The 15,006-nt window shown below is 38.6% G+C and overlaps 1 protein-coding gene across 3 annotated transcripts in view; it reads right to left on the bottom strand.

Moving 5' to 3' along the window:
- Window positions 1–12,633, bottom strand: part of ncam1b (neural cell adhesion molecule 1b) — a 77,878-nt gene extending 65,245 nt beyond the window's left edge. For all 3 annotated transcript variants that reach the window (XM_008280630.1, XM_008280631.1, XM_008280632.1), the window contains exon 1: window positions 12,375–12,633. In XM_008280630.1, coding sequence (XP_008278852.1) covers window positions 12,375–12,426 — 52 coding nt within the window. In that variant the 5' untranslated portion in view covers window positions 12,427–12,633. The remainder of the gene's footprint in view (window positions 1–12,374) is intronic.
- Between the last annotated feature and the right edge of the window lie 2,373 nt (window positions 12,634–15,006).

The raw sequence follows: 15,006 nt of genomic DNA, 5'->3' as shown, positions 1-15,006 counted from the left end.
CTCTGCCTGTCAATGTGAGACAGTTTCATTTGCTTCAGAGGGCTTGTCATCTGCTTTTGCACTCGATGGCATCTATGGAAAAGATGCACGATGGGGTTCATGACACATCCGGCTTCTGCTGGCAAAGAAAGCAAGACGGCTTTCAGGCAGTGGAAGTCAGTGAGTCATACTGAGAGGAGATCCTTTAGGGAGGAGCGTGAGAGACATGGTAAAATAGACCAAGACAGACAAGCAGACAAGATGCCAAATTCACAGAGTACACATAAAAAAAAAGTTTGGTTCCAAAAGATGGCACTGTATTATCCACACTCTGTTTAGATATTGCATTTTCAGTCTGCTTCTTTTCAGAAAAACAGTTTCAGTTCAACCCAGTGGTAACCATTATGTATTCACATCAGTGTTTAAGTCAGCAAGCAACCTTGCACAGCTCCTCTTGTCCTTCATCTTCTTTTATCTCCTCTGTTTCACTATCTGCAAATTTAACTACGACTGGTTATTGTAAAGATTTAGATATGTTTACATATTTAGAGACAGTACCTGTGTCAATAACAGTATTCCCTTTAAATATTAGAAAACAGAGGATTGATCCAAAGGGTCTGCAATGGTATCCGTTTGTTGCCAGTAAATTTTGTTCATTTAATATTAGACTTAGGACATGGCTATTTAATTATGTATGGGATTTGTAATATCAATTGTCTCAAGGGTGAAGAACTGTTCTCTAACTCATCTGCTGCTCTTTATCTACAGCTCGTTCTTTATGATTAATTTAGATTAAGTGTGGGAAAACAATGAAGGATAATGGCTTTATCTAAAGCTCAGTTCCTCCAAAGCATGTTTATGAGATTTAGCATTTGTGTAATTAATTGTCAGAATCACAATATTCTGGATCACAGTCTTTTAGTTGTAACGATGGTACCTTACTGTGACATTAATAAAGTAATACTATATGAGTAAAACACAAGGTGCTATGAGTGTGTATTGTCAATTGAAGAAATTTTCGAAACAGCACAACCCATTTGTCAACACTTAATGTCAAATTTCATGAGTTATAAATCACTATTACCACCACTTATCTACTTGGGTGCACCACTTAATTCTAAAATGTTAAATATTACAGTTTTAGGCTGGTGTACAAATAAACCTTTAAGGCCATCTTTTTTTCTTTTTTTTTTTTACTGAATCAAAAACAGTTTTGAATTAAGAATCAATTCCACATTGAGTGAGGACGCCAATAATCTTAATCTAATTGTTAAATTGCCAAACAGTCCCACCCCTGTAATGTATGTAATTGTATGTGTTTAATTTTATAGGATTTTTCCACTATTGTCCCAAATATGTCAGAAAATGTCCAGCTTCCTATCCAGTGGCATCCCTGCCAGTGTCCACAGGCCACAGACTGATGTGCGATCACCGGCAGTACATATTGTGCTCAGAGTTTACCCTTGCATTATCAGGCTTAGGCACTGTGCCTAAGCTTTTTTTGCACAGCACCTGAGCTGAATGAAATGAAAAGACTATGCTGGTAGTTCTCTGCCACTCCGGAAATAAAAGTTATTTTATTGGCCCAAATATAAGACAATCATAACTTCTGGAAATTACATTTGAAAAAGTGAGGTTGCCTCATATTTGGGGACGAGACAACCAAGTGGTTATGACAGCAAATAATATTTTTGAATGGAGAGAGTACCTCTGCATTATGGGCTCGTCTATACCCTTTAATTCAACTGAATTCACGTTTCATTATGGTGAGCCTTTCTGCAGCAATCAGCTGTAAAAGTGTTTTGTTAGCCCACTTTAACCGGTAGGAGTTCTGAAAGTTCATGTTTTACTGCTACAGAGGAAATAAATTCATGATGAGCAAAAACAAGTTCATAGAGTCTTTTTCCAAAAGAAATGGACCAGAAAGACAGCGAAGAATTACAACTGTGACAGGTGATCTTAAAAAGACAGGCTGGAAAAAACTAACTGTCAGAGAAAAGTATTCAAAGAGAGAAAAGGACTTGCTGTCCAGATTCAGTCATCTGCCGAGTGTCTAGGCCTATCGAGAAAGTGACCTGCCAACAGACATCCAACCAAACAGAAGTTTTGATGAGGATGGAGGAAAAATCACAGTTCAGACAAAAACTTGTCTGTATACATTTTTAATGATAATGGTTCAAAATAAGGTGAAAAAGCACACACACTTTCTTTCATCTAGTTTAGTGATTTTCTTGGCAAAACAGCCTGCCTCATCACACTGGTCAGTTCACATCAGAGCTTCACTTAGCTTAACAGCCAAGCTAATTGTGCCAAATAACGTCTCTTTAATCTGTGTTGAGTGTGGCATTGTCAGGCATTACAGCCTTCTCCAAACTGTGGCTTTGTGTTGGAAACTTTGAGAAATGTAACAAGCGGTGTGAACACACAGTATAGCATCAACCAGAGGTGAAAAGGTCGCAGCTGAAAATCTAACAACCATTATGAAGCCGTAAGGTCATATAACTCAAGAAACACTGCCATGAACCTTTCGAGACACTGTCAGTGGGTTAAAAGCTGACCAACTGTTTCACTCAGAGCTCACTTTAAGGTTCAGCAATAGTTTGGAGTTAATTACTAGCACCCTAAAACAGGGTTTGAAAAGAGCGTAATTACATGGTAGGCAGAAAGCACCCCCGAAAATGAAGATGTGATTGCGCGCTGGTCCAAGAGCGCTGCTATAAAAGACCAACAATATCAAAATAGCCTTCAGCATTTCAGAACTAATCTCATCAATCACCTGCACCTGCCGCTAAGGAGTTAACTCGTAGTACTCTAGTGACCTCTGACTCAGAGATAAGCCCGAATCTTCCAGGTGCACCTTCTGTCCGATGTATGTGTGTGTGCCGGGTTCAGGAATTCCACTAAGTCCACTCTTCAGCTCTCAATGATATTGCCAGTTAATGTTAGGAATCCAGTGCTCTAAATAAAAACAACTTAAATTGGTCCTTGATAGCCTCTGAAAATTGCCTCCACATCCAAACTTCAGTGGTTACATCTGACTGGTCATGGTGTCTGTGTGTGAAAAGGGATGGGGTCTGCAGTAGACAGGCTGAATTTCTTTATGTGTTACACCCGCCTCGTAAAGATACTCCACTGGGAAAAAGGTTGTTGTGAGTCTGTGTGTAATAGAGGAAATGTGGCTGGATACATTTCAGTTAGCAGTTATAAACACCTCAATTTGAAGTGAAGTGGCCATCAAAACGGGAAAAAAAAAAAACAGGGCAAGATGTTCATGTCACAAGAGTGCAAGCAGTAATGAGGCAAATGTTGCAGAGATGGTCTAATTTCCTTACCATTACTCATTCATTATTCATTAGGATCAATCACCACAGGCCTGTGTGTGCTGCCCAGATAACAAAGGTCAAAGTGGGTGTTAAGATCTCAAACTGCATGTGCATAATGTTCAAATATGAATGAGAGGAATCCCCAAAACAATCTAGAACGGCTTGCTGGAAAGACAAAGCCAACTATTGACTGTTTGACTAGCCGGCTACAGCAATAATGTTCAGATTAGATGATACATAGAGCTCTGAAAATATGTGTAAATATTTCATATCTAACACAATATTGAGACAGTTAATCGTGTCCATGCACTTAGACTTGCAGGAGCTACAAGGAGTTTTGCTACAGAATGAAAAGAGGTCCATGTTACCATTTCGGTTTCTTTCTATCTTTGGACATGTCCATTACATAATTTTAGATTACTCTACATGAATAAGGATGAAATTAGGTTAATTCCCAGCCCGAGTGATATCACTTTCTAAATTTCTCTTCTCCTTCTAATGCTCCAAAAATCCTGAGACATTTATCCATAAAACATAATCAACTCGGTAATAACGTGACACTTAACTAGTCCCTGTAGCTGCAGGCTAAAATAGCTGCAAAAAGGTGAGGATTATATACAGTCTCCTCATAAGTGGGCACATTTTTTAAGAATAAAAGGGCTTCTGCAGAAAGAGTTTGTGAATTTTATGCAAATTGTAACAGGTCATTTGTGATTACATTAAGAAATACTCAAAATGTGCCGTTTCCCACGGTATGCGTCACATCAGACAAAACCTTTCACATGTAAAATTGCTAAAATGGGGAAAAATATACTTGAGTGACTGTTAAAATACTTCTGCCGTCTGGCAAAGTATTGCTTGTCTGTGGGAATCACTGCCTTCATTTCAAAGTGGATCCTGCATGTTGAATGGGTGAGATAGTGCTATAGCTGCTAATGCTCCCCTGGAGATAGAGCCTTCTTACTGTGATCTAATTAGAGATTAAATATAACTGCTTTTTTATTGAATGAGTGTCACTGCACTACTTTACTTTTGGTTGGACACTTTATTTTTAGTTTTTTATCCGAAAACAAACAAATAACACAGTTTGAGGGAGGGGGGGGATTGTAGGGGGAGTAAGCTAAAAAGAGTAAACTAAATATGTAGTATTGTTAATGATGGAAAACGGAGGGAGGGAAAAAAAACTGTCACAGCGTTTCGTTACAACACATCGCATCTTTTACTGCAAATAACTGCTTGCAACTGTTTTGCTGCACATTTCAGCAACATTCATGCCCAGATACTGTCATATTCAAAACGGTATATCCAATTTGCAATTCTCGACACGGAAGATGAATGGCTGTCAGGCAATATAAAATCTGTCAGTAGATCCACTTCAGAGTTAATCTGCAATAGATCTCTGATCCAGTGAGTATGGGTGGGTGGTGTTTCATCCCTCCACCTAAGAAGAATTAGTCATCAAGCAATTAGGAACACAAAAGCAATACCATTTCATTTCTATTTTCGAAGATTAGGCTCTTCGGCTGCTGCTCCAGATATCGCTGTCAGTGGAGATGGGATCTCAAGCACCTTTAGGAGTGGGGGCAAATTCATAAAGTTTAGATTTAGGTCCTTATTTGGTTTTTGTACACAGTACGTAGGATGTTTATATCAGGCTATATTCAACTCCTCTTTAGTTTTGTCAAGTCGATGAAAAATGTTAAACAGAAAAGGTCCATGTCTTGTACAAAGAACAGACCCTGTTCAGAATCAAATCCCATGTACCCCAGTTTTAGCTTGAAGTTTTTTTTTCTTTAAAAGGAGCATTTACACACAGTGTGGCAACAACACTACAAGTAAGTAAGCATGTCAGGTGTTTAAAGAGCCAGGTAGCTTGTTGTACAGGCAGTATCTGTAAACACAGATGAAGTTTCTTATTTATTCCCTCTCAACAGCTCTACATCCTACTAGTTTCTTAATTTTAAGTACAGAGGTTTAGTTTTGTGCAGAATATTTTATTAACATAATGATGCAATCCAGCAGAAAGTTTTGAAAACTTATCCTGTTTTGCTCTGTCCTCCACACTCCCAAAACACTACGCTGAACCCAAGCGACGAGTACAATGCACCGTGTCTGACAGCCCCATTATCCACATGTGCACTGTACTCATGGAAGATGAAAATCTGGTTTCCATTATAGCTCAACTTCCCTTTCTAGCATTAAAGTTTCAGTATTTCTTTTTTTATTTGAGAAAGGTGAACTTAACAAAAGGAAGGAGCGTGGGCACTCTGTTTTTTGGCCGGGGAACAGGTACACGGTGAGTAAGCTGAAGTCACCAGGGATACAGAGCATGCTGGAGAGTAAAGTGGTAGGATGCTGGTAGTCCAACACTGTGTTGGCTGCAGTGTCTCCAGATTGTCTGTTATTATTTGCAGTTTGGCACTGTCTTCAGCTAACTGAGTGTAGCAGCCATCCAGAGAATCAGCCCAAACATCCTGTGAGTTTAAACCCTCTGTGGGGCCAACGAGTTGTAATTTGCACACATCTAATTTGGCTGTTACTGGTGCAATTGCCAGCTGATGTTCTGTCTTGAGCAAGGCAGCCTTGTCATGGATCACTTCCTTTACAATTTAGGAGGTGTTATCTAGCATGCATTGGCATTCGTCTCATCAGTATTACTGGCTACCGGCAAAACCAGCAGCTGGTCTGTTTGGTTTCAGGGGTACAAGATATCTACAAGAAAAAGTCATTCCAGTTGGAAAAATGAATTCTACATCTGTATTTAATTTATCATGAAATATTAGGACCCCATCTCAGATTGCTCCGCTCCACTGAAAACCCCTAGCGTTTCCCCTATGATGGATTTTTTTTCCATAACAATATTAATTCACGTCATGACTGTGTGAAACAGAGGTATCTCTAAGTTGCCAGGCAATGACTAAGTCTGTAGAGGAGTATAATGTTAGAGAGGGTGACACACTATGGTGACTACATAAAAAGAACGCCTGAGGCATAGCAATCCAAATTTTCCCTGCTCCATGCATGGTGATGCATCCTATAGTGTTTCAGTAATGAATGCACCACGATGTGCATGGATGCATGAGAAGACACACACATTGCTTCCCTTCACACTACACAAAAGAAGTTTTGAGCTAAATCCTAGCCAACAGCACGTTGCTTTATTATGGTAAGATGAGACACTCATTTTCGTAAATCACGCATACTGTAAGCTCAAAAAGACTCTGTAAGCTTGAGTTGAGAAGACTCATCTGTATCTCTTGTAAAGTGGGACACAGCTCCTTCCAGCACGGGTAGTGACATGATTGTGAGCTCATCTTCTCTTTCAGGGGCCACATGGGCCACAGACAAGGCTGTGATGAGTTAGTTTGGGTCACAGGAGGCCTGTCTTTCCCTGCTTCTTTCACTGCCAAACAAGAAACAGAAAGGCCAAAGGGAGCCAGGAGGTGCTCTCAGTTCATAACAACCTAAGCAAAGGGGAAATCAGTCTATATTTGCAAGTGAAAAGCCTAGAGAGAGAAGGTGATACGGTTTGTAAGTGTACCAAACATTTACATAGCTGGGGACTTGCAAGGGGGCTTGGCAAACCTTTGGTAAGAAAAGTACAGAAAGAACGGGAAAAAGCCACACTGAAATGGCTCAAAGTTGCTTTCGCCATTGTCATTTTATTCAAAGATAAACTCAGCTGTTTACAAACAGATAATTATCACATTTCCTGCTTACAGCATCACTTGAATGCTTAAGACATACAATTAGAGTGTTAAGTTGTCTCGCCTTTTCCAAGCAGATAATTGATACTTAACAAAACTTTGTCAGCCAGCTACACTCTGTTTTGTCCCGCAAAACAAAAGCTTCAAAAAGGAGAGAGGACATATAAATGCCAAAAGCTTTGTTGGTTTAGGGTTACATGTCTACAGGGATCCTGTGCCCACAGTGCTGCTGGCCTCTTTTTTTTTTTTTTTTAATTTGATGAACGTCAGGGACACATTGCTCTAATTTCCAGACAGTGATAATATCTTAGCATGTTTTCTTGTTGTTGTTGTTTTATCTATATTCAGAGAAAAGGCATAGTATGAAGTTAGGATTGCAATCCTTGACTAGAAAAGCAATATCTAAAGCACGTTTTTGGTACTCGCATATAATAGAAATGAGACACAGACCAAGCTAATCTTCTAGGCCGCGCTGTTCAGTGCTGTGTTTAACCTGTTTCATACTCTTAAATTAAGCCTGATTAATTTTAATCTGCAATATAAAAACTCAAACCTCAGAGGAATAGCATAAGGATGCTACCACTGCAGAAGCTAATCGCTGAAAAAACAACCACTAAGCCCACCGCCTGTGCCTCTTCTGTGAGCAAACCCTTAGGAGATGATGTTTATGTTCCTCCTACTGTGCTTCACGGGGTCACGTGCACGTGTAATGTCATCTTTTTAGCGTCCTTAGGCAATGAATCTCCTCTCAACTCTCTCAGACCTGGATCTGTCTGATCCGCTCCCCATCACTAAAGAGTCAAGTAGTCCTGGCTAGAACAAAACCCCAGCCTCTCTCCTCCTTCTCCCTCCCAATTCTGGAAGAAAAGCTCTGATTCTGTTAGACTGTTAAAATAATGTGCAAGAGATACTAGGGCCACTGAGTCTACAATCTAATTTATAGAAAACTGGTATTTCACTGACTTTCAGGATTGGTATTTTGACAGTGAAACAGTTTTAACAAATTAAAATTTTCAAATTATGAATAGATAGAATACTTGTATGTCTGCAATATGACAAGTGTTGCCAAGAAATTGTCTCCCGATGCAATAGTTGTGTGGTCTTGATCGTCTGTTAGATTCGGAAATACATTTTGGTTCAATAAACATCCCCTAAAGCTTAGCAGTAGCTTGTCAGTAGACACTCTGATGTTGGCAGGTTTAGTTATTTGATAAGACAAGACAAAAATAACAGCAATCGGAGACGATAGGATATGGGCTGAGCCTTTACCCACTTTGGCTGGATTTCTTGAATAAATTTCTTCCAAATGAAAGGTCTTAATACAATTTTGCAGAGTGCTGTTTGACACTAGACATCAAAGACCAGTTTGTTTAAGCAAAGCCCCGAGATGCACATTACAGTAGCATCCCTGTTACAGCTCTGGTTTATAGGTGTTCACTCCCGGTTCGCACATAAACACACTCTCAATCTGTGGTGGTTTTAATAGGATGCTGAAGTATGTTGTTTTACACAAGTGGTTAAATACAACACTGTTGCAGCGCTGTGCTATACCAAGCCACAAGAATATATCACCACAAAAGATTAAATTAATATATATATATAAACACTGTATCTTGAAGGTTTTTTTCCATACAAAGCTATGACAAAATGAATACACTAGAATGGAATTTAGCTGTTCACTGTGCACCGCTGGCTTAGATTAAAGAAATAAAATATTTAAATGATACACTGCCAATCATTTAATAATTAATAGTCAATTATCCAGCAAAAATGCCAAATATTTGGTTGTTCCAGCTTGTCAGATATGAGCGTTTGATGCTTTTCTCTGTTTTATATCATTGGTAATGGAACTCCTTTGGGTGCTGATATTAGCTGAAAACAGAAGCAAATTAAAGACACGCATTTTAAAAACAAAATGATCAACCAGTTAATCACACAAAATAATAGATTACTTAGTAGCACAATGACCTCTGCAAGGTACGACGATGTTGAGCTGGGATATTATGGGTCTCATTAGCGACAAATCGTAAAGGTCTCTGCACTTAATTGGGTTGTCTAATTCTGTAAAATGTTTTTTTCTATAGTCGTGTCGTGACTGAAGAGAAATCAATATTATTTCAAAAGACATGTCTTTTGGGAAAAAGAAAAATCTATTTTGGTAGAGATCTCCCAAATAAATTCTCAATATGGGAAACAGTACTGCCAGCACACAATGTGCACACACTACTTTTACATAATCAAGTTGAAGCTGTTGGACTCGCCGCCATTGCTTTTGGCAGTGTTGATTTCCATCCTCGTGAAGCTAAGTCAGACGTAAAGAAGTCTGGAGCTCTTGTGAGTCTGCCTGCAGTCAGCCATGCTTCCATCTTGCTTTGTAAATGGTGCAACATGGAGCTACGTCATAATTTCCACATGACCTGACTGATGATGTAACGCGGGCTCAGTCAAACAATCCTACTGTAAAGCAGAGAGCCACATTTCCTGCTCATGAGAGCCATATGGTGAGATGCTGAGTTGCATTTCATTCATCAGTCTCACAGGTTTAGAACATCATCTCTTATCTTTGCCAGATTTGCTTCATTTCTCTCACTTTCTGCATGCTATGCTTCATTTTCAAACTGTCTCCTTATTCCAGTTATCAGTTCAAAGAGGATCAATTAATAATTATGTCAAGAAGCTCAAAAGGCCCATTGAGCATTCATCCATCAGGGATGTAAAGTAACGAGATAGAGGGTTAATCCTTCCTCAGTCTCAGTTAATATTGCTACAGCGATGCCATATAATCATCTATGAAAATGATTTTTTTTTGATTTACATTGAATTACTCAAGGTTTCATAGTGCCATTTTAAACTACTATTTCTGACATCTGTGTAGCGCGATATAAACGCTACAAATGTCAGTTCAACAAAAGGAATACAAAAAAAATTGTAATTTTAGCTTCAGCGACGACAGGAGTTATGTGACAAAGCAATCAGTGCATTAGTCATAAGGTTGTCTACCTCCAGCAACATCTGAATAGGGATGATGTGCACTCAAAAACACAAATACATTTAATATGGACGTGAACTGGCAGTGCGATAAACTGTGAAATGAGAACTGAAAACCGCGCAGTCCATCTCTTTTATGTCCATATTTCGTATAAGTGTGTCAACTTCACATTGCTCACTACTGTGCATAACTGTGTCTTTAAGATGATGCTTACCAGGTTATCATGGCGGATTTCAACAAAAAAACAAATCCAAAACCATGCACTCTCTTTCACAATTATGCTCGAAAATAGATCAAGCTAAGTCTGTATATTCACCAAAGATAGCTGAATACAGATACCGCAAAAAAGCAGCAAGAAATCGTAAAAATATCATAAATAGATCCTAGGGTGTTTAGAAATGGTGGCACCATTATGTAGCGTTTGCAAGTCCGACAAGCTACTTTTTCAACAACAAAATATCCTATCCAGTAGATAAACGGTCACAATTCCTTATATAAATCATTCAATACATTTTAGGGATGCTTTTAAAAAATGTTGATACTCCCAGATATACATACTGCAAATAAATCCATTGTCCTCAGTCAGGCTATATTTTATATATATTAATTACCAACTATTTGGTATTCAGACGAGATAGTTGGTTTGAGTAATTTCTTCGAGAAAATAAGGCAAAATTCTCTGATTCCAGCTTATTAATTGTGAATATTTTCTGGTTTCTTTTCTCATCTGTGACAGTACACTGAATATCTTTGGGTTGTTGACAAAATAAGACACTTGAGGATGACATCTTAAAGCTTTGGCAAACACTGATGAACAATTTTCACAATTTTTAAGCATATTTTTTAGACCAAACAACTAACGATTATTAGTTGCAGCCCTCGTACACATCATTTGGAGAAAATCTAGTCTATAACTCGACTACATATTTCTCACAGCTTGGGACATAATTAGCAACTCTAAAAGTTAAAAAAAGACATTCTTGCTCAGAGGCTGACGCTTGTCAATTTTTTCTTCTCATCTCATGCTTAATGCAATAAATTAACAGGTTTTTTCAATTTAATCACAAGTAGCACATAATATAATATGCTGTGTAAGTGTACTTGATGGTAGATGCACTACAATATAAGCACAAGTGTCAGACCTATTTCAATGTACTTACATTAAAGCATGGCACTAGAGGAGACCTCATCCAATAATTGAGGTCTTGCACATGTATATTTTAACATAATATTTTCCAATAAACGCAAGAGCGATTGCATTACCATTACAATGCAGTGAGGGCTCCACTCCCTCTGCGTTTTCCCCTCCTGCCCGAGGAACACCCCTGCACATATCGGATTGTACATAAAGGATTAAAAGGCTATCCCACGAAAATCCTGAGCCTGAGTGTAGCTGAGAGTACTACTTGCAACATAAGCACCTCACATGTCAAATTAATCAAAAAATGGGCGTGCAAATGTTATTAAAATGTAATTTCACACAAAACTCCCTCAATTAGACTTACGTAACGACACATTTTACCAACTTAGAGGATCTCATTTCAAAGCCTTTATCGTGGAATCGGATTACATAACAGATGATTCAGAGTAGAAGTTGTGCTTTGCTGTGCATCAGTGTGCCAGAGAGAGCGAATAAAACCAGCAGCGTCCCTGCTGATGCACCCTTCGTGCACTTCGTGTCAGCGCCATCCTCCTCGCACCTGTACACATGCACAGGTGCAACGCAAAAAAAGCAAAAAACAAAAACAGAAATGCGTTTAATTCTGCACGATACACCTTTAAGAAAGCGTGAGTCAACGCAGAAGGCTGTCTACAAACACAGGGAGTCCAGCATCACCCCCCATCAACAACAAACACGTCCCATCCGAGCACAGACCAACGGCCCACATCAACACGAGCACAAAAGCAGGAGAGAAAAAAATAAAAAAAAAACACCCTGATCCTCACGAAACAATTCCAATCGTATACAAGCGTGCACATCACATTAATGCAATTTTTAAAGCGTGTTTCATCTCGAGCATCATATTTTATTTAATGTGCAATAATGCGAAGTCAGCGTGCAGGCTGGTCACGCAAAGAGCAACGTTATGTAGCCCGTTGAGTGTGTGTGTGTGTCCAGAGAAAATAGTGCCCCCAACACATTAGCACCAAGCTGTCCTTAGTTAAAAAGCAGCTCGCCAGTAAGCTAATTAGCAGCAGGCGCAGTACTGTTACCGTCGCACCTGCGGGCGGAGGAGGCGAGAGGATGCCTGCGGTCCCCCACCTCCTGAACACAATTTTATTTCACAAAAAAAGGGGGTGGAAACGGATGAAATTCATTCAAAACACAACACAAGCTCAGTTTATAAGAGTTAAATGTGACATTTTTTCTCCTACCTGCACAGCCCACAAGAAGCAAGGCTAAGAAAATATCCGTTGACTGGACCATCGCAACTCCCCGAGTAACGTGAACGTTAAACGGCGCAGCTAACGTTTTTTCTTTTTTTTTTAAACCTCCGGCTCGGTCCCTCTTCGGTGTCGCCCTTTTTCGGGTTCCGTGCTTCTCTCAGCAACTGTTCATCCTAATCTATATATCTGAGCTGCTCGGTGATGAGTGTCAGCGGCGGTGTCGTTGATGACAAGCGGGCGGTCAGAGATTAGCAGTGATGAGCGCCAGTGCACAGTTCAAAGTCTGACTGACAAGCGGAGCCTGCGCACACACGTGGATCACTCCGCACAGGCGGTGTAAGGGACCTCCTGTAAAATAGTGCGGGGGTCTCAAAGGGAAGCAGTGTCATGGGGAAACCCCCCTTAATAATCATAATAGTGCAGAAGAAAAAAAGAAAACAGAAAAAAAGCACCATGTTGCTTTAAAATGCATCTAATCGAGAAAAAAAAGTGTTGAAAATGTGCAAAAATATTTAAAATGATGTTTTTGTGTCAATATTTATGTTGTGAATGCCACAATTTGTAGAACAATGTCTGTTGACCTTCCCTGATTTGCTTGACATTTTTATAACATAAAATGTTGACATTTATAGTGATATTAGAAAAGATTTTAGCTTGATATATCAAATACTTTCTAGGAAAGACACCCCTCAAAGAACAATGCCTGTTGTATGTATATATCTAAAGAGAGGGAGAGAGATTCAATATCTATATAATATGTTTTAGTGAACAAATTTAGACGGCAGTTAAATTATACATACAAATTTAAATGTGAAAGAAAGAAAAAGATTTTTTTTTAAGATTTCAGAAGCCCCCAGAGGTCAATTTACGAGTCACTTTAAGGAATACAAACTTGTTACTTATGCATAAGATGAACTATATTCTCAAAATTTTATGTGGCTCTGACAGTTTGACTATTGACAATTTATTACCAGTTGATAGGCCTATAGGACAAAAGTTCTAACTTTACTTAAATTATATTTTTTTACAAGCAGTTTCTGCTCCACTATCTCTGATTTGCTGGCCCTTGTATCGCATTAAATATGTATATTTATAGAAATTTGGGGGAAATTTTAGCTGGATACATCAAATACTTTCCGGAAAAGACGCCCCTACTAAAGAACAATGTGTATTTTCTTTTTAAATATATATTTTTCAAGTATCAATGTAATGCTACACAATATGTGTGGTTAAGTGTACTCCAGCTGTGTCATTATAAAACTAAATGTAAAATCCTCAGGGGTTATTTAATCTCACACGCCCCTTTGAAGAATATAAACTTCTCAAATATTAATTTGCTTTGACTTTAAATGCAACATTAATGTTAGCTAACACATGTAGAAATTAGTCTAGATTCTTTTAGACTGCTTGATTATTGCTAATTAATTTACAATGCAGGGGCCTGGGACAAAAGCTAAACTTTATATCTTTAAATTCATGCTTTCAAAATAATGCCAAATCAACCGGCATGCTTAGCCGACATAGCAAAGGATTCAAGCTAGCTAGCTAGTGCCACAGCTCGCTAATATAGCATAAGGTTATTAGCTTAACGTGAAGTCAGCTAGTTTGTATTTTAGACAGATAATAATGCTTTTTTTTTTCTGGTGGTTAGCTACTATGTTACTGTATTAGATGATAGTGTTTATAATTTATCAGAAATCTAACATTAACAATGCTAGAGTATAAATAATCATTGATGTCTACGGGAGTTTGTTCTGTCAAAAGTCCTACTCTTACATTTCCAAATATTGCAGAAAAAGGTTATTATTATTCCTTCTTCAAACTAATAGAAAACCCTACATGACTCTATTTCTGACAGAAAAGAAAAGTCTGTATGCAGTACAAATATTCACAAAGGCCCATTTTGTAGTGCCAGAATATTGCATCACCCAAACTCAGAAATGCTTCTTTCAATTTCCTCAGACCAGTAAAATGATTTCAACATGTTTTAGAGAGGAGTAAATTCACTATGGTCCAAGAAAAGACCTGAAATGAAAAATGATGATATCTTCTTTTGATTTTCTCAGACCAGTAAATTATTTCAATATGATTTAAAAAGGCATAAAGTCACTATTACCCAAGAAAAGACCTGAAATGGAAAATTACTATATCTGGGATGGTCATAAGGCGAACTATACGGGTGAAGGCTTCTTACCTTGGGGGAGATGGAATCCTACTCCAGTTTACCCTACTTTTTTTCTAATTGCCCACTGACCCATTTTCAGCACATTTTTATGCATGTTGGAATTAGAGGCTATGTGTGACAATATCTTAGGAAGTATTAAAAATATAAGCCTGCATTTTTCACTGTTACTTTCCATAGTGCCACTGATTCTGAATATTCCACACTGGACAAGTAGATCATATTATGAGATTATGGGTTACACACGCCTGATTCAAATGATCAGCTCATCATCAAGTTCTGCAGAATCCTGATAACGATCCTGATCATTTGAATCAGGTGTTTTGGAAGAGGGAAACATCTATAACATGCTGGATTGTGGCCCTCGAGGACCAGGATTGCCCACCCCTGCCCTAGTCAGATGTGATGTTTAAGGACATTGATCAGAAACACAGATCA

The sequence above is a fragment of the Stegastes partitus genome, unplaced genomic scaffold (genome assembly GCF_000690725.1).
Source record: "Stegastes partitus isolate 25-593 unplaced genomic scaffold, Stegastes_partitus-1.0.2 Scaffold204, whole genome shotgun sequence".
Taxonomy (NCBI): domain Eukaryota; kingdom Metazoa; phylum Chordata; class Actinopteri; family Pomacentridae; genus Stegastes; species Stegastes partitus.
Note: the sequence above shows the minus strand (reverse complement) of the source record. Positions and strands in the feature narration are given on the sequence as shown.